Source organism: Malania oleifera, chromosome 2 (assembly GCF_029873635.1).
Source record: "Malania oleifera isolate guangnan ecotype guangnan chromosome 2, ASM2987363v1, whole genome shotgun sequence".
In the NCBI taxonomy this organism is placed as follows: Eukaryota; Viridiplantae; Streptophyta; class Magnoliopsida; order Santalales; family Ximeniaceae; genus Malania; species Malania oleifera.
In genome coordinates, this window is record NC_080418.1 from 148,546,358 (window position 1) to 148,566,144 (window position 19,787).

At 37.7% G+C, this 19,787-nt stretch overlaps 1 protein-coding gene across 1 annotated transcript; it reads right to left on the reverse strand.

Moving 5' to 3' along the window:
- Positions 1 to 6,655: 6,655 nt before the first annotated feature.
- LOC131148456 (uncharacterized) lies at positions 6,656 to 7,421 on the reverse strand. The gene is made up of 2 exons (XM_058098153.1): positions 7,399 to 7,421; positions 6,656 to 7,277 (listed from the first exon to the last, which is right to left on the reverse strand). The coding sequence occupies exons 1-2, from the start codon at positions 7,419 to 7,421 to the stop codon at positions 6,656 to 6,658; spliced, it is 645 nt and encodes a 214-aa protein (XP_057954136.1).
- Between the last annotated feature and the right edge of the window lie 12,366 nt (positions 7,422 to 19,787).

The window sequence follows — 19,787 nt, forward strand, 5'->3', positions numbered from 1 at the left end:
AGCTTAAGATAATCCCGGTTCACAGTTGGTCAGGTTGCTCTCATACCCATTTCCAATTAAGATGCTCTTGTCTTATGTAGTTCCTCCCCGTCCTGGTTGTCGCCATCTTATCTATGTTGATATTTTCTGTGCTCGAGCCATCAATTAGGGGTTTTTTTACCCAACAACGTTCACAATTCTCTAGGTCAAAGTGCTGTTGTTAAGGTTATCATGGTTGCTCCATGACCCAAAATTTTTTACCTCCCGAGTAGCATTGGTGAGCCGAGGCATAAGTTCCTTTAGTGACTCCTTTTGGCCTAAACTAAATTTATGAGATGAACGACGGTCTTGACAATCCTCTGACTTCTAATAAAATGCCGGACAAAATATTGCTCCATATTGAAAAGGCTCCTATTGGCCTTGGTTTTAATGCCCGATATCAAGATCTGGCATGCCCTTTCAATGTTTTTGGAAAGGCTCAGCACATGTAGCATCCGATGATTTTTATAGCTACATTAGCATTAACTAGATTTGTGCTACCATCATATTTGTCGAAACTTGGCATTTGAAATTTTGCAGGTAATGATGCCTACAAAAGGAGGATCCAAAAGTTTAATAGATTCTTCACTTGATAAGCATTCCTTATGGACTTTCTTCATCAACTTCTCATCACTCTTAAACACAGAAAAACAGAGAAATTCAGGGTAGAAACTCAGTCTCACGCACCACAGAGGAATATGCCGGCGGCAACAACCCCAACCACACCTCAACCACAATCGACGTCGCCGTCGCCGCCTCTGCCCCCGTCGGCGGCGCAGCCGTCTGGGGCAGCAGTAGAATTAGTAGGCGGGGCAAAGAAGGCGCCAGAAAGGCAACGGCAGCCGCGGTTAAAGCAGTCTTCATCTGTGAATTGGACGCACGGGAGCTCGACGGGGAAGCGGAAGCCAACTGTTAGTTTGAGCATGAATATGGGCAGAAGCACGTCGGTGGGACGCCTGCGCGGTCGACCGGAGGAGCAACGGAAGAAGGACGAGAAATGGAGGGCGGAAGAGGAATCTATTTGGATGAAGAGGATCATAGTGGGGGAAAGATGCAGGGTCCCAAACGAAGAAGAAGAAGAAGAAGAAGAAGCTGTTCGTTAGGATGAGAAGGGAAATAGATTCTCGACGTTCCACCCGAGGACCCCTCGGTCCTTACCTGTGTACTAGTAATTGAACTCCGTCCAGCCACATAGAATGAAGAAAGGCACGGACGGGGGATACTCTATGTTAAATAAATAAAATGTATATTTCGAATTGTATTTAAAGAAAAGATTACAAGGGTATATATACAATAACCCATAACTGAACTTAATAACTCAAAAATCAAATAACAACTTTAATTAAACAATTAACTAAACTAACAAATCAAAAATAATAACAAATCGTCTGTTAACACGCCCCCTCAAGATGAAAATGGCGAATAAAAATTCAACATATCCATCTTGCGTAAAAGATGTCAGAGAAATTGCTTCGCAGATCTTTAGAGGAAGAGTTGGCGTCGCTGCATCAGCGAGAGAGGCAGAGTCGACGTCAGTGTCGGCAAAAGAGAAGCATAGTCTGCGTCGGCATGACAAGAGAGATGCACAGTTGGCATCAGCAAGAGAGAGGCAGAGTCGACGTTGGTGAGAGAGCAATAGAGTCAATGTCGGCACGACGAGAGAAATGCACAGTTGGCATTGGCAAGAGAGAGGTAGAGTCGAAGTCAGCGAGAGAGCAGTAGAGTCGGCGTCGGCACGATGAGAGAGATACACAGTTGGCATCGGCAAGAGAGAAAACTATTGGGAAAAATAATTATACGAATATATATGCACCAATTTCGATAAGTAAATCAACGGAGTAATGCAAAATAATAAATAAAAATGAGACACAAAATATAACGTGGTTCCCTCAAATGTTGAGGTACGTCCATGGGGCACGACAAACCAAATCAACTATCATCAAAATGTTCATACAAAGTGGATACAAAAGGCACGAGCCTTTCAAATACACAAGAGTGTATAAGCAAATATAATATGATGGAAATGTCTCACCAAATACTCTGAATAAAGCTGTAAAGAAGAACCAACTAGCCAAAGTAGAGCACAATGAAATACCAATATGCTATAAATAATCTACAGCCGGAGTCACACGAAGAAGAAGGCAGTAGTAGGTTGCTGTACTGGAGAGATGACTGGCACAGGCGTGGGCTTGCTGCAGGCGCTGGCTATAGGTGCTAGTTGCAAGCGCTAAAGATATGAGTGAAAAGCCAAAAAAGGAGAAAAACTTAGGGCTAGTAGAACTGCTTGCTGTGTGTGTGGAGAAAGTGGAGGGGCAACTGTTGCGCATAAGCTTTGATTTTGAATTTCAAAATAGAATCTCCAGATTTTAAGCTAAGAAACATTTGAAAACAAAACCTTTTCAAGGCATTGGGCCCACAGGAGGGAAACCCAACAAATCTCCCCCTCCTGATTTATGAGGACAACTTCTCTAATCTGGCCAAAACTCGCCACTTCACATGTTTGTCTTTAGTCAATGTTTTTGTCATCATATCCGAACCATTGTCGTCAGTGTGAATTTTGTCAAGCTACAATAATTTCTTATCCAACACATTCCGAATCTAATGATATCTCACATTAATATGTTTTGACTTTGAATGGAAGATAGAATTCTTACTCAAATGAATTGCGCTTTAGCTATCACAATAAAGAACGTACCTTTCTTGTTTCATGCCCAACTCTTTTAAGAACCTCTTCAACCAAAGCAATTCTTTGCAAGCTTCCATAATGGTAATACTCTCGGCTTCCGTAGTAGATAGAGCAACACATTTCTGTAATTTAGATTGCCATGTCATAGTTCTTGCTGCAAAAGTCATCCAATAACCCGAAGTGGATTTTCTAGAATCAACATCACCAGCCATGTCGGCATCCGTGAATCCATGGAGCGTAGATTTACCATTTTCAAAGTACAAACACACATTTGAAGTACCTCTAAGGTATTGGAGAATCCATTTTACCGCTAACCAATGTTCCTTTCTCGGATTAGAGAGAAACCGACTAACAACTCCAATGACGTGAGCTAAATCCGATTTTGTGCAAACCATTGCATACATTAAGGAACCAACAGTCGAAACATAAGGAATTTTCTTCATCTCTTCCTTGTCTTTCTCACTTGTTGGACTTTGTATTGTACTAGACTTGAAGTGACGGGCAAGTGGGCAACCAATGGATTTTGCTTTATTCATATTGAACCTCTCAAGCACTTTTTCAATGTAGTTTTCTTGAGACAACCAAATTTGTCCTTTTTTCACGATCACAAATAATTCTTATGTCAAGAATTTGTTTTGCTGGTCCCAAGTCTTTCATAGCAAAAGACTTACTCAACTCCAACTTCAACTTGTCAATCTTGGAGAAATCCTGTCCTACAATAAGCATATCATCAACATAGAGTAAGAGAATAATATAAGTACCATTCAGAAATTTTTTTCATAAACACACAATCATCCGAAGAGGTTTTTGAGTAACCATGATCAATCATGAAAGAATCAAATTTCTTGTACCATCTCTATGGTGCTTGCTTCAACTCATACAAACTTTTCTTTAATTTGCACACTAAATTCTCTTTCCCTTTTTGTTTGAAGCCTTCCGGTTGTTCCATGTAAATTTCATTTTCCAAGTCACCATGTAAGAAAGTGATTTTCACATCTAGTTGCTCAACTTCTAAATTCAAGTATGTTGTCATGCCAAGAACAACCCGAATAGATGACATCTTCACAACCGGTGAGAATATTTCATCAAAGTCAATTCTCCTTTTCTGACCAAAGCCTTCTACCACAAGCCTAGCCTTGTACCGAAGATTCTTTTTATTATTTTTCAACCTAAACATCCATTTATTTTTCAAAACTTTCTTTCCAGGAGGAAGTTTAACCAAATCATAAGTGTGATTGTCAACTATAGACTTCATTTCCTCTTGTATAGTCTCCATCCATTCAACTTTATTTTCATGGTTCATGGTTTCTTGATAGCTTTCGAGATGTCCTTGATCTATTATAGTAACATAATCACTTGATGAATATTTAGTTGAAGGTCTTGATTCTCTTGAAGATCTTCTCAATTGGGCTTGCTCTTGAACTTGTTGTTCCCCCTCATTTTCATCTTCAACATCACTAGGAATTTCATCATTTCCAACATCTTCAAGAGGTGGAAGAACATCTTCCATATTTTCATCATGTGCCAAAGGTGGAGAAGGTGACTCTAAGTCAACAAAATCATTCTCATTAGATTGTGGGTGCTTAATAGTGCCAAAATTTTCAATTGTTTGATCTTCAAAAAATACAACATCTCGGCTTCTTACAATTTTTTTGTCAACCGGATCCCACAATCTGTATCCAAATTTATCATGCCTATAGCCAAGAAAAATACATTGCATTGTCTTGTCATCAAGTTTGGATCTTTCATTTTTGGAATGTGAACAAATGCAGGACAACCAAACACTTTCAAATGATCATAAGTGACATTCTTACCTTTCTAAATTTTTTTGGGAACTTCACCAAGTAAAGGAGTTGAAGGAGACAAATTAATCAAGTCCACCGCCGTCCTCATTGTTTCACCCCAAAATGATTTTGGCAACTTCGCATGATAGAGCATACATCTCATTCTCTCCAGTATGGTGCGATTCATTCTTTCGACAATGCCATTTTGTTGAGGGGTTTTCTTAATGGTCTTTTGATGTCTAATTCCTTAGCTATAATAATATGCATCAAATGGGCCAATGTACTCTCCACCATTATCTGAGCGCACACATTTCACCTTCTTTCCAGTCTCCCTTTCAACTTTAACCTAAAAATGCTTAAACACATCTAAAACTTGATCTTTAGTTTTCAAAGTGTAAGTCCAAACTTTTCTTGAACAATCATCAATAAAAGTGACAAAATAAAGTGCACCACCATGAGATTTAACTTTCAAAGGACCACATATATCGGAATGTATCAAATCTAGAACATTATATTTTTTAGTAACAAGCTTTGTATGAAAAGGAGCTCTATGTTGCTTACCGGCCAAACAATGAACACAAGTTTAAAGAGAAGTACCTTTCATTTCGGGTAGAAGCTTCCTTTTGAATAAAAAATGCATTCTTTTTCACTCATGTGCTCAAGTCGCTTATGCCACAATTCGGTGGAAGAGTGACTCAATTGCATTCACAATACCATTACCATTTTTACCTTGCATCATATAGAGTGTTCTAGTCTTCTTGCCTTTAGCCGCCACCAAATTACCCTTTGTGAGCTTCCATTTTTCATCACCAAAATGATTGTCAAAACCTTCATCATCAAGCTTTTCGGTAGATATCAAATTTAGCCGAATGTCGGGTATATGTCTCACATCTTTGAGCACCAACTTGCATCCCAGATTTGTTTCCAAACGAACATTTCCTATGCTAACATTTTTTGACAAACCTTCATTTTCCATCCGAACAATTCCATAATTTCCTTTGGAATAAGAAATGAAGAAATCTTCCCGAGAAGTGACATAGAATGACGCACCGGAATCAATAACCCAATCAGTCTCTTGACTTGTCAAATTAATACAACTTTCATCACAAACAACCATAAGATCACCATCAGATGCAACTAAAGTTGCGTTTTCATGTTTTTTCTCAAAAAATTTCTCTTTTTTTTGCGCTTTGAATTTCAATTTTTTACACTCCTGCTTCATATGCCATTTCTTATGACAATAGTGACACTTGATATCTTTTTTTGAAACTGAGCTGGACCGACTTCTTGATTTATCATTACGGCGAGAATACCTGCTTTTGTTTCTGCCTCTCCCCCGATTTTCTGTCACAAGTGCCTCTGAATGAGAAGAGCTAACTGATTTTCTTCTAATTTCTTCATTCAACAAGCTACTAGTTACTTGGTTCATAGTAACAATTCCATCGGGAGCCGAATTACTAACTGTCACAACCAAAGTCTCCCAACTTTCTGGCAAAGAGTTAAAAAGCATTAAGACTTGCAATTCATCATCAAAAACTATTTTCATAGTAGCAAGCTGATTAATAATATTTTTTTATCTCATTCAAATGCTCGGTAATAAGACCACCATCTTTATATTTCAAATTCACCAATTTTTTGAAAAAAAAAGTTTTATTTGTAGTCGACTTTCTATCATAAAGACCCTCCAAATTTTTCCACAATTCATGTGCCGAAGTTTCGGTAAAAACAAGATGAAAAATATGATCATCAATCCATTTCCGAATGACACTAACGGTTTTTCTATTAAGCCTATTCCACTCATCATCACTCGTGTCACCAAATTGGGAAAGTTCCATGTCAGAATGTATGCAAAAAACGTAAGAACAGAATTTAAGATAATTCCAGAGCAGAATTCTGGAGCACGATGTGCAGATTGCACAGAAAAAAATTCCATAGCAGAATATGGTGACTAGTAGATCAGACTAAATACAAGTGAGTTGGAGGCTTCAAACAAGCAATCTCTGCAACTTAAAAAAAAAAATCAAAGAAAACAGAGGTACCGAGCTTAACAATAAGCAAACACCAGAACCAGATAGAAATGAAAACCAAAGTAACACAACATGCAATTGGAAATAAAAAAAAATCCGACAAAAAAAAAAAAACCAAAAACACTAAAATTCCAGCAAACTCAAGATGATGCGAACAAACGCACAAACAACATCCTCCCAGTTCGATCAAATCTGATCTTGTAAGCCGTAGTGATGTGAATCACGAGCTCCTTTGTGTCATTCTTTCGAACACTTGGAGCACACGCAGGTAAGTCCTTTGAAACGAATCCATACTGAACAAATTTCAAATCCCGATAGGTATGGATACGAACAATACCATCCCTGTCTAAACCATCCACAAGCCTAGCGAGCCAAACAGCAGTGATATTACCATGTAGCCGGAATAAGAATAAGGACATCAGAGATGGAGAAGTGGTCGGAAAGCGCGAGGTCGCCGAAAGACCTCGAGAGTCGAGGGTTGAGAGTCGAGGTTGCGAGAGGATCTTGACATTGATGTTGTTCTTGCGAGACATGATAGTCGAGGAGAAAAGCTTGGGAAGCAAATCATAGTCAGAGTCAGAGTCAAATTCCTTGACGCAAGAAGGCCAAAAATTGGGGCTCTTGAAGCAGAGGAAAACATAGCGGTCATACGGCGGATTGACGGTATCGGCGAGTGAGCTCTTGTATATCTCAGAACGCTGGAAGCTTAAGTTGAAGTCGTGATCGCCAGTGGCGACGACATCGATGTTGAGTGGTTTGTGTCTTCTCAAGACCAAAAGTTAGCTCATGGGGTGAGACTTTTCTTCACACTTAATAACTGATCACCAAGCCCCTTCCACAACAGATGTGAGACAAATCCCAACAATCTCTCCCTCACACATGCCTAGCATCCCAGGGAGAAACCATGGGCTCTGATACCAGTGTTGCGTGGTCTTGAGCTTTCTCAACCCCCAAAGTTAGCTTATGGGGTGAGACTTTCCCTCACACTTAATAATTGACCATCAAACCCCTTTCACAACCGATGTGGGACAAATCCCAACAATCGATAGAATCTGGAGTCGCGGACATGGCGAATGCGAGGGATTGCAGAGAGAGAATAACCCATAAGGGGGGTGAATTGGAATCTTTTTAATTTTGATGATTTATTTATTTATTTTTTAATAAAGAATAGAGCACAACATATAATATATAAACACTCCTTAGAATACTTGTAATCTAAATAAACAAGACAATCAATGAAACTAAAACAATTTAATCACTCAATCAAGGATGATATTGCTTTTGTTGATTTCCCTGTGAATATATATAACCTGCTTTGAAATAACTTTTAGTATGTTCCCTACTTGATTTAAGATTTCCGCAGATTAACCAACGTACTCCCTTTTGGGTTTCCGCAAATGGTTAATCGAAACGTACTTTCTAAATACCAAGAATCTTTATTTCTTTCTCTTTGAAACTTGTTACCTGCACTTTGAAATCATACAACACAACAAATAAAGTATATAAAATAGAGAGAAAGACACAAGATTTTTACGAGGTTCGGCTTCAACACAGCCTACATACTCGCCCTTGGCAAAATACCAAAGGTTTCCACTATAGTAGTTCCGTTACCGGGTGGAACAAAGCTTGTTTGCAATCACTCCTTTAGTCAAGGCTAGAGCCCGCCTTCTCCAAACAATATGCCCTTGTTTGGTCAACGTTCCAATAGTTTGGAAATGTTCAAAATCTACAAGAGAAATATCAAAACTTGATGTACAAGAGAAGCTCACTCAAAGAGCAGATTAGTATAGATAAGAACTATGTACTTCAAAAGATAAAATATCAAGAATGAAATAAACTTTTGAAGCTTTTCAAAGAATTCACCAAAATCCTTTTCTTTAGATGAGAAATCAGTAATTTTTCAGAATTTGATGAACAAAATATCAGAACAACAGTACTTTCAACTTTGCAAGAGATTGAGTAAGAGATATTAGAGCAAGAGAGCTTTGAGAGAGTTTCAATACTTGGATAATTTTTTAATTCACAAGAACCATATATTTATAGGCTTTTCAAGTAGGTTCCCTTGTTGTAAGAGTTTCCTTAAAAGGTTTCCAAGTTGTTAGAAAATTTGGGTTTCAAACGGCTATAATTTAAAAATAAGAATTTTAAAATTTTTGCCCATTGAACAGTGTTTAGTTGACTGAAGTGTCGTGGTCAGTCAACTGAAGTTCCTTAAACCATTAAAAAATTGAATTGGATACAGGGTCAGTCAACTGAAGTTTCTTACACTCTTAAAAAATAAAATTGGATATAGGGTCAGTCATCTAAAGTCAGGGTTTAGATGTCTGATGTCGCAGGTTCAGTTGACTGAAGTCACAAGTTCAGTCGACTAAACTCACTGCTGCAACTCTCTGCCTGTTCTGAAAATTTTTTAGTCAGCTGGACTTATTCTTCAGTTGACTGAACTAATTCTTTAGATATCTGAACTCAATGTTCAGTCAACTGATCTTTACTAACATCTGTTTTTATAAAAAAGTTTTCTTTAAAAAAAAAACCTTTTGCTCTCTCATGAGTTTAATAAATACTTAATTAAATAAGTCTTTAAACCTTGATAATCTCTTAGAAAAAAGCTTCAAAATATATTTCAAAGATATTTTGCCTTTTGAAATACTTACATATATGTTTCTTAGGCCTTCAAGCTTGAGTCCTCTCAGCTCTTGAGATGTTTTGAACAATTTTCTTGAGCTTCAAGTATATCAGACCCTTCATGAATCTTTGAGAAGATATCTTCATACTTGACTTATACTTATTCTTCTCTTAAATTATACTTGATCTAAATTTGAGCTTTGCTTTGAACCACACTTGATCCATGTTTCCTGAAACATCAAAACTTAACTTTTTTCAAGTTAAATCATCATTTGTTTGTTATCACCAAAATCAATTGAAAGATCTTCTTAGGCCAACATGAACTTAACAAACACAAGAATCAAATAACAACTTTAATTAAACAATTAACTAAACTAACAAAAAGAATAATCTATTAACACCCTAGTTGATTAATTACCACCCGTAGCCTGCGTTGGTTGCGCTCGTCGAGGCATTGAAACAGGTAATCAGTATATATATATATATATATATATATATATATATATATATATATATATTTATTTATACGGTGGGGAGGTGAGATGAGTTTTTTCCCGTTTTAACTTTTTTTTAAAAAAATATATTAAATAATACCTCATTTTGGGAAGTATTTTCCAGAATGACTCTGACGTAATCTCGCTACTCCAAGTAGCGAGATTCCAAGTAGCGAGATTAAACAAATCTCACTACTTGGAGTAGCGAGATTTACCACGTGTCAATTGCAGAATTATTTTTCTAAAAACAAATCTTGCTACTTAGAGTAGCAATATTTAACCAAATCTTGCTACTTGAAGTAGCGAGATTTGCCACGTGTCAATTTAAGAATTATTTTTCTAAAAAAATATTATTTAATATCTATATTTTAAAAAATGATAAATAGGGAAAAAACTCGGTTCCTTGTGCTGTGGTGTTTTTTGGTTCGTTGGATGGATCGGCTTGTGTGGACAACCCCAAAATGTGCAGAGTTGGATGGCCCACGTCAGCCCAGATTTGTCAGTATCTGATTGGACAATATCAAATGGTTGACAGAGAGCTTAGTCTCTTTGGACAACAGCAAATCCCAAGATGAGATTTAAAATTTTTTATTGAAATAATTACTAAATATGTTTATATACATTATATTATTTTTATTGCTTATTAGTATCCGTAGTTGATGGATGCTAGCAAAAATAGGATGGTAGGAAATAATGGCTATATGCAGGCTGCTGTGCATGCTCTGCAGCAACTGTTCAGAATTCTGACCTGCATATCACATCCATTATACTGACATGCACAATAAAAATGTAATTCACCTTTTTAGAAATTCATTTCTTAAAAAAAAAAAGTTTCTTTAATAGGGAAGCCTAAGGGTGGTTATCGCTGGAGACTAATTAAGATAGAGGAAGAGGAGGTCATCTGTAACACAATTCCTTAGTCCCAATTTTAAGTCTTAGCTACTTTTAAAAATAAAAATAAAAAGATTAAATCTAATTTTGTTGATTTTAGCCTATTTTTAAAAAATATCTTTACTTATATTAATATTTAAATTAGAAGGAATCGACACTTTCATTTATTAAGTCAAATGACAAAAATACTTATCATAGATAGTGCTGGATCTTGGGGATAATAATAATAATAATAATAATAATGCAATTATAATTTTACAAAAAAATTCATTAATATTGTATTGCTGCCCCCTTATGTTTTTGGATCCATTTAAATGTTTATTAAGATCAGGCAAGACAACAAAATTAAGAAGTGTATCCTCATTTCAAAATTATTTCATATACTATTCAAAATTTTGAATTTAATATTTTTCATAACAAATTTGTATGATATCCCCCCCATGGTACAAGCATCAAGTTATCTTTTACTTTACAAGCCAAGAATTAATTAAAGTATTATACAATATATATTGGAAATATTTTTTACCCTTTTTATAAAATATTAAAACTCAAATCCATCTCTAAATTCCAAAATTATGATTTATTTTAATTTCTATTTTACCTACCTAACTCCTAATCTTTCAATTTTTCTTTTTTAAAAGATTCCATAATGATAATGATAAATTACAATGAGACACGTAAAAAGTGAATGCTTAATAAAAATAAGTTTAACAAAAACTATTGTTTAATAATTTTTTTTTTGAGGGGATTTTAGAAATTAGCTCAGTACTCATATGCTATATTTGTTAACATTTTTATTCAATATTTTTTTATCTAATTTCACATTTAATACATATATATTTTATTTATTTTATAAAATTTTAATTTTGAATTTTTAAAGAAATTTTAATATTTCATCTTTAATATTTTGGAAGTACTATTCATGTGAAATTGACATGTAGAGCAGCTACAGGTATAGCCATTATTTCCTGCCATCCTATTTTTGCTAGCATCTATCCAACTAGGATACCAATAAGCAATAAAAATAATATAATATATATATATATATATATATATATAAATATATTTAGTAATTATTTATATAAAAAATTTTAAATCCCATCTTGCGATTTGCTACCGTCCAAAAGACTAAACTGCCTGTCAGCCATCTCATATTGTCCAATCAGAAGCTGACAAATCAGGGTTTGGGGTTGTCCACCCGAGATGATCCATCCAACGAACCAAAAAACACCACAGCACAAGGAACCGAGTTTTTTCCTCATTTATCATTTTTTAAAATATAGATATTAAATAATATTTTTTTAGAAAAATAATTCTCAAATTGACACTTGACAAATGTTGCTACTCCATACACTATATAGCAATCATACACTATAAATATATATACATTAACTATATTTAATTAAATAGGAAAATCTTTATATATTTTATTATTGAGTAGGAAATATTTAAATGTTATGTTCCATTTATTACCGCTATTTGTAGCACAAAAAGAGTCGATGATCCATCAATTTATCATACTGTTTTTTTGATCGAAAAGTAAATATATTGATCAAAATGAGTATTTACATGGAGCACTGGGCAGCTATAGGAGGGGAAATGAACTTCATCAAAATTACAAGCAATAAAGTTAACAGTTAGGATCTTAAGAGAGCAAGAGCAAATCTAGGGACCTTTTGGCCCAGTACTGTGTATATATGTTTCTAAATGGTCACAATCAACTCCATTGGAGATATGAATTTTCCTTCAAACCTTTTCCTATTTCTGGCATTCCATATGAGATAAATAGTAGAGGCGAAACCAACTCTCTTACCAACCAAAAGGAACAATACAGGTTTCCTTCAAACCCAATACGCCTATCACAAGTAGGTAGTTTCTTTATAATTCCCAGCGAAAGAGTGAAAGCATGTATAGGGGTATTTCCACTCTTCCAAACCACCATGGACCAAGGAAACGTAGTTCCTTTAGTTATCCAGAAGTTATAGCAAATGAAAAAGCTAGAATGATCGAGGTCCCATTCCTCGAAAAGCTGAAGCAGTGCATCTAGGTGGTTCGCACATCTTCACATAATCTGATTCTTAATTCTAATGAGCTTTTTGTATAGTGAGAATTCATCATTTGATATCCTGGCCTCCCACAGACTTGAACCTTTCAGGTAGATTTGATTGACGCATTTGGACCAGACAAAACCTTTTTAGAGTGGATATTCCAGAGTGTTTTTGTGAGCAAGGAAAGATGCCAGGCTTTCAGATCCAGCATACCCAGACCACCTATCATTTCACATTCCCTCTCCTTTCCCATCTATCATTTCACAGTCCCTCTCCTTTCATTCAGTAGTAGTTGCAGGTCACCATCCGAGGGATTGTCGTGCAGTTTTTGTTGGGAGAAATGGGATGCATTAAGAGCTTTTACAGGTTTTTTTAGGCCCTCAGATCCTCTAGAATCCATCTCTGATTAGCAATCACCCTGGCCAATTTGTTCCAAACCGTACCATTTGTCCAAGTAAAGGAACACCCTAATGATCTCAGATCAGATAGACTAGTCATTACTCCTCCAATGACTACTACAATTATACTTATGGAGTCTTTTGCTCATTTCAAAACTTATTGTTCCTGATGTTGGGAATTAACATGAAATTCCCCAAGTGCCAGTGAGGAAGAAAGTATCAAAGGCTGCAGCACAGAAAAGTCGTTAACTGTTACAGAGATATCTGATGGGGAAGATGAAAACGATGATTTCAGCGATGAAGATTTTAAGGCGGATGTGGTAGCTGGTTGCCTAGAATATGGAAAGAATGGGGGTCGAAGAAAACAAGTAGCAACAAATGCCAAATTGACAGCAACAACTGCATGAAAGAAAAGAGGACAAGATAATAAGCAGCAGCCTCAGCTAGTAGGCCAGAAGCTGCTGACGGACATTTTGAAGCCTGCAGAGAATCCATGGATTTCACCAGAGAAGAAGAGTAGTTCAGTGTTCGGCAGGGTAGGTGGTAATGAAGAGAAGGCAGCGAGTAGCTGAGAGAAGGTGAATTCTGATTCTGCTTCTCCTTCAGACGACAATCCCCCTTTGGATTGTCTTTACATTTCGGAATGTTAAACGGTTTCGCCCTTCATGAATCCTACAAAATGTAGAGATTTGTAAATTATTTCCTTCTTCTATGTTATTAACATGTTCTAGCATATAGAGTTGGGACAACACTGTCCTGCATTTAATGTTTTTTAACTTTTACTTCTTCATCATATATGTATCCATTATCGATAGGAGTTAATAGAACTTCCTCCTTTATAGATCATAGGTTATTATTTTCGTCTGGCTCATGTTTAACTTTCTACATTTTGGATTGTCATTACATTTCTGATTTAATGATTGGTTCTATTGTGCCTTTGCTTAACATTTGGTTTGTGCATTCAATGAATCCAAAGTATTCCAATGTTTTCCCTCATTTAGTTTGAATTCCATTATCGAGAATAAAGATTTTTCATTGAAGCTGTTCATTCATATCTAAATTCGCAACTTTGTATTAATTAACAAAAAATCTTAATTTATATTTAAAATAATAAGACATACCCTCCTTTCCATATCAATCTTATAATGAACGATAGATTAATGCTTCATGCCAAGGTATCTATTAGCAATATGTTTGTGGTCAAAACATTAAAATTCTTATGTTCATGAAAATTTTGTATCTTCAGTAACACAATTCTGAAGCATCCGAAAGTTGAAGGATACAATGATGCCACAAACCAACTGTTGTAGAAATACAAATGGCTTGGTATACACTTTTTAGGATTATATTTTTTTGGGTAGTTCTAAAGATAAATCATCATATCATATAGCTCTTTTACTGAGTATACATTCAACCCTATTCAAGTTGAATTGCACCTAATTGAATTCTTTCGTTTTTCCTTGGGGGTCCGTTTGGTGTTACTTTCAATATTGTGAAAATAAAAGTAGAAATAAAACCTAAGAAGCATACATAAAGAGACTAAATTATATTTCACAATGTTACATTCACGAGATTCGTATACATTGAACCTATCAAATTACTATACTAATTTTGGCAGTCTTGTTTACAAATTGACCATATCCATCCACGCACCTGTGCAAAGAAAATATTATTCAAATACAATTGATATCATTATGTTCACAACGTTACATTCACGAGATTCGTATACATTCAACCTATCAAATTACTACTAATTTCGGCAGAGTCCTGTTTACAAATTGACCATATCCATCCACGCACCTGTGCAAAGAAAACATTCTTCAAATACAATTGATACAAGTATGTTCACAACGTTACATTCATCAGATTCGTATACATTCAACATATCAAATTACGACACTAAATGATACTTGCTTGTCACTTTACCTATTGCTGCTCCATAGATTCAGAATTAAGAAAAATACATTATGTACAAATGATATGTTCTATACAAATAGATGCTGTACAAATGAAGTCATTAATAAATACATTATGCCCAAATGAATAATGAATAAATACATTATGTACAAATGAAGTTGTAAACATATATCTGATGTACAAATGAAAGTATGAACTAATTAACAAAAACATATATCGCCTACTCGGTACAGCATGGAGGTCGTCTCCGGTGTCGAGGTGGCTGCCGTCTGCGTTTACCCTCACCTGGCTGCTCGTCCGCGTCTGGCGTCTGGTCACGTCGACGAGCTACATGTTTGTCGTCTTCGCCCATACGTACTGGATAATCCATCTCTAGGTGAAGCGGACGAGGAGCTATGTCATATGTAGACAATGTCCAAACCAACTCTCGCTAAATCACTCACAGCGGGGTTTGATGATAGTGAGTCGACCTGGTGTAATACGTCAGCCTGCAGCATACGAAAATAGTGTTAAGAACATTGAACTACTAATGTAAACGGTAACAAATTAGGTATACATTTGAGTAAGCGTACGATGCTCATGTAGACCGTTGCAGTCCTATCTACGAAGCGACGTGTGATCGACCTGTACCACCCGTAATACGGATCCTTCGGACGCATCGGGCCATTTGCCCGCACTCCCTCGACGATGTACTCCCGCCTATGTCCCCACATACTCACGTACATGGCGTGCTTCGCAACCCAATCTGTGTTCCCCCGACCGCAACCATCAATCTCGTGCAAGTCCTCCCCACGTACATCGACCCCCGAAGTACAGAAGCGACTGGGGATGCCCTGTCGAAAGCCAAACTGGCACATCACTCGGTTTGGGAGATGCCACTCGACAATATGAAAACATATGAGTGGCACTCGGGCAACCCAGAGGTCCGACCCAACTGCATAGCCAGTCGGTAGGTCGGCAACAATGTTATCAGTGTAGGGCGCCCATACGAACTGCGCGTATACATATAGTAAATGTCAGAGGTGGGACGGGAATATATGCAAATATTGAAAAATACTATCAATACACATAATCGAGACTAACTCGTGCCCCCGGTGCATGTCCAACTCGAATTTGTACCAGGGCAGCGTGTGTTGCGCAACATTAGGCGCCAACAACTGATCCTTTCACCTGTACACAATGAAACGTAAGTTAGTAAGGTGTAACCACTAGTACGTAGTACAACTGAAGGAAATGATTTTAAGTGGAGTTACTAACCTTCACGCGAGTGGAGCTGGGTCAATCGGCCGTCCGTCCTCGTCCCTCTAAATAAGACGCTGGAGACCGCAGCGCGTACGAGCTAACGACGTGATTCTCTCCCAACCCAAAACCTCTAATAAGTAGAGTGCTCCTCCGATCTGTGAGGGCGACACGTCAGCGGCGCGGCACATCTCTCGGTACAGCTAGGCTAACGTCGCAGCACCCCAACTATAATGGCGTATCTCTCCTCGCTCCGCGAGCAGTGGAAGGAACATCAAGTGTGCGTAACTCCCCGATAGGTCGCAGAACAGCGTCCCACATATCAATCGCAGCATGTGGGCACGTGCGTGACACGTTATAGTGTGATCATCAGCATCAGCCGGAAGCTGGCGAAACATCTCCCCCTCTAGAAACCGCATGCGAATGCGGGCACCAACAAGCTCACCATCTGGAGGCACCACTCCTAACAATTTTCTCGCACATGCGGCGAGGTCCTCCCCCCTGACCGACGCCTCCATCCTGTACTGGTCCAGCTATACGACCAGTGACGGGCAACCCATCAATCGGTAGCCCGAACAACACCGCGACATCCTGTAATGTGATAGTCACCTCCCCGTGCGGCAAGTGGAAAGTGTGTGTCTCTGGCCTCCATCGCTCGACCAACGCGGTCACAAGATGCCAATCCAACTGGATATGGCCAATCTGATATATCCCATAAAAACTCGCGTCACGTATCCAATCAATAATGCGAGGGTCTGCGCCTATCCTATCCTATACGCTCTGACTGCCCCCTCGGCAATATAACACGTCAGCATGCGAATCGGTCCACGCCCGACTGGACCGGTGCCAATCGCCCATACTCAGTACAGTAGTATCGGACGGCCCTGGATCGATCCTGCAAACAAACCAGAATATTGAAAGCATTAACATAGAAATCATAAGAATTGAGTATCTGTCCCTCGTGCTTTGTATGGTAGAACCGAACAAAAATCTGAAGGTTTATCCTATATGTGTACAAATGAAAATATCTCACCAAGTTTTCATCTGAACATACACTATTCTCGATTGATGGACACAGTGACTCAATTGCTCAAAGACAAATTGAGCATTGAGTATTCGCGTGTTCACCGAAAAATGAAAGCGGTATGAGGATTTAACATTTGGAAACAAATTGTTCAGAAGGAAGGAGTAGAATGGCAGCTGAAAACTTGTCGTGACGCGAGAAGTATGAGTACGCAAATCCCGGATAACCTATAAGTTATAGGTCAGTGCGAAGGTCCAGCTGCATCCCCAGGTTGGGTCCTTCTCGGATATCTTGTGCCGTTATGTCCTTCTTGACGGCATATGCTACACTGATATGTTTCCGACCTTCCCGAGCATCCATCTCGTTATGTATACGTGAGCTCCTAGGTCGACCTTTATGTCGAGCGTATGCAGGATTTGCCTGCAAGTTTGGCAACGAGCAAGTTGGCCAATATGCCTCATGCATGATTGGATAAAATTCGGCAGCGTATGTTGCAAAGTGCTCGGCAGTGCTCGCCGATGAATTGTGCGTCAAACGTTGCGTTGTCCGTGTCATTGTGAGGTAAGTTCACATCATCGGGGACATCATTTAACCCTTCACCCATTTCCTGCTTGTGCATGTGTTCGTCTTCAATATGAACATCGTTCGTAATGTTCATGCCCTCGTCCAATGTGTCGTTCGCAATGGCGAACAGCAATGTTGGTCCCGCACTCGGGACGTCTTCGCAACCTCCCTGCGGAAACGTGTGAGGAACAGGTGCTTCGTACTCCGACGGCTGGAATGACGATCCCGGATATTCGTTAAAATCGACCGTGGACATAGCACGAACCTCCCCACCAACATCGACCTGATGTGTTTGTTCGGTGTCTTCACCGACTTCATCCAATTGCTTCGCGAGCGCATCTGGTTGCCTAACTGCGATTACACCCACTTGAGGAATGGTCTCGACATACAATTGCATTGTTAAATATGTCTCACCGACATAGTATGCGTCCAATACAATGCGCAACCCATAATCATCTGATATCGGAACAGCCTCGTAGAACGCTGTATTATTTAACTCTCGCGCAGGGTATCTTGCGGTCACCCGCAATGTATATTGATCTGGATCAATATGCAAATATTTATATATCTTCGTATATAATTTACTTAATTTACACCTACAGCCAATTCGAATAAGTCGAACTGGCCGACTACTATACCTAACACCATCTAATGTGGTTATAATGTTCCCCCCTATATATAAAAATACCGTGACTGGATCACTGCTTGAGCTTCCTGCCATTTAGATTGGCGATCGGGAAATAAAAAAAACTTACGCAAGACAAAATTATATATATAAGTGATGTGTAAATGAGACGAAATAACTAATAACTATAAACCAAATAGATGTATAGAAATTCTAATGAATGAATGAACTTAGAGTTTGAACCTAATTTTCCCACCAAGAAAATAAATAGATGAATTCAACGTCTATGAATAAACAACATGAATATGTATTGATTTTCCCCATATGACATATACTTCGAATTTTCCCAAAATTGTAATTCAACTTAGAATCCAAAGAACTATGAAATGGTGCTCTTAAGAGTAATTTTTCCAAAATGGTACTTCGTACTCTGCCTCATTATGGGTTGGGTTGCCACTTATTTTGAAGTTCAATTTTGTTAAGTAGCCTTTTGAGGATTCATTGCTAATCCGAACAGCCATACTCAAAGGAGTTGAAGGGATCTTTTGGAAAAATGTTACTTAGGATGCATAACATCCCGATTCATGAAATGGGAATGGGATCGTCTTATAGCAAGTGCTTTAAAATGTGAACACTACATTTATATCGATATATTGGTGAAAAATACATAAATTCGGGGAGGAAAAAACTCATTACTACTCTCCTCTAATAATGTGACCTTTTAGCTATCATATCTACGGTGTTCCCAGTCAGCGTCATCGGCGGTGACTAGTCGAGGCCGGCTTCGCCCTCGTACCGTTGGATCTTTAATGGTGCTCTGTGGACTGTAGCCTCCTCAGGCACCTCCCATCCTAGGATCTTATACATATGGGGCTTGTCTCATGATGAATTCCCCACCTTATCTGCTCTTACTTCCTTTGGATATTTTTATTTATTTTAAATATAATTTTTGCAAGTTTCATTTTTTTAGTGTGATTGGTGAACTAAATTATTAGGTAATTTTAATAAAGTATATTAATTTAGACGAAGACACTAATCTTCCCAAAAATTTGATAAAAAGACAATCACATATCCTAAGGTTTCAAGAATTTTAAATATTATACCAAGGGTTTTAAGAATTTGTAGAACGTCCGCTGACATTTCAAGAATTTCAATGATCTCTCTTGAGATTTGTTAAAAATGCACAAATCTCACTTTAAAATTTGCAAAAAGACAAGTTTTTTTTTTTTAAGATGAATTTCATTTTCTTTTGACAAACATCAAATGAGGTTTTTAACATTTTTGACACTTTAGGAGACATCCATGACATTTTTGAAATTTCAGGAAAGATATTTGTCTTTTAAGCAAACTTAAAAAAAATGAATGTCTTTTATCCTATTAATTATTGTATTCTAGTAATCAAAAGAGAGGGAGAGGGGACTTAATCCCGTCACTAGGACCTCTTCTT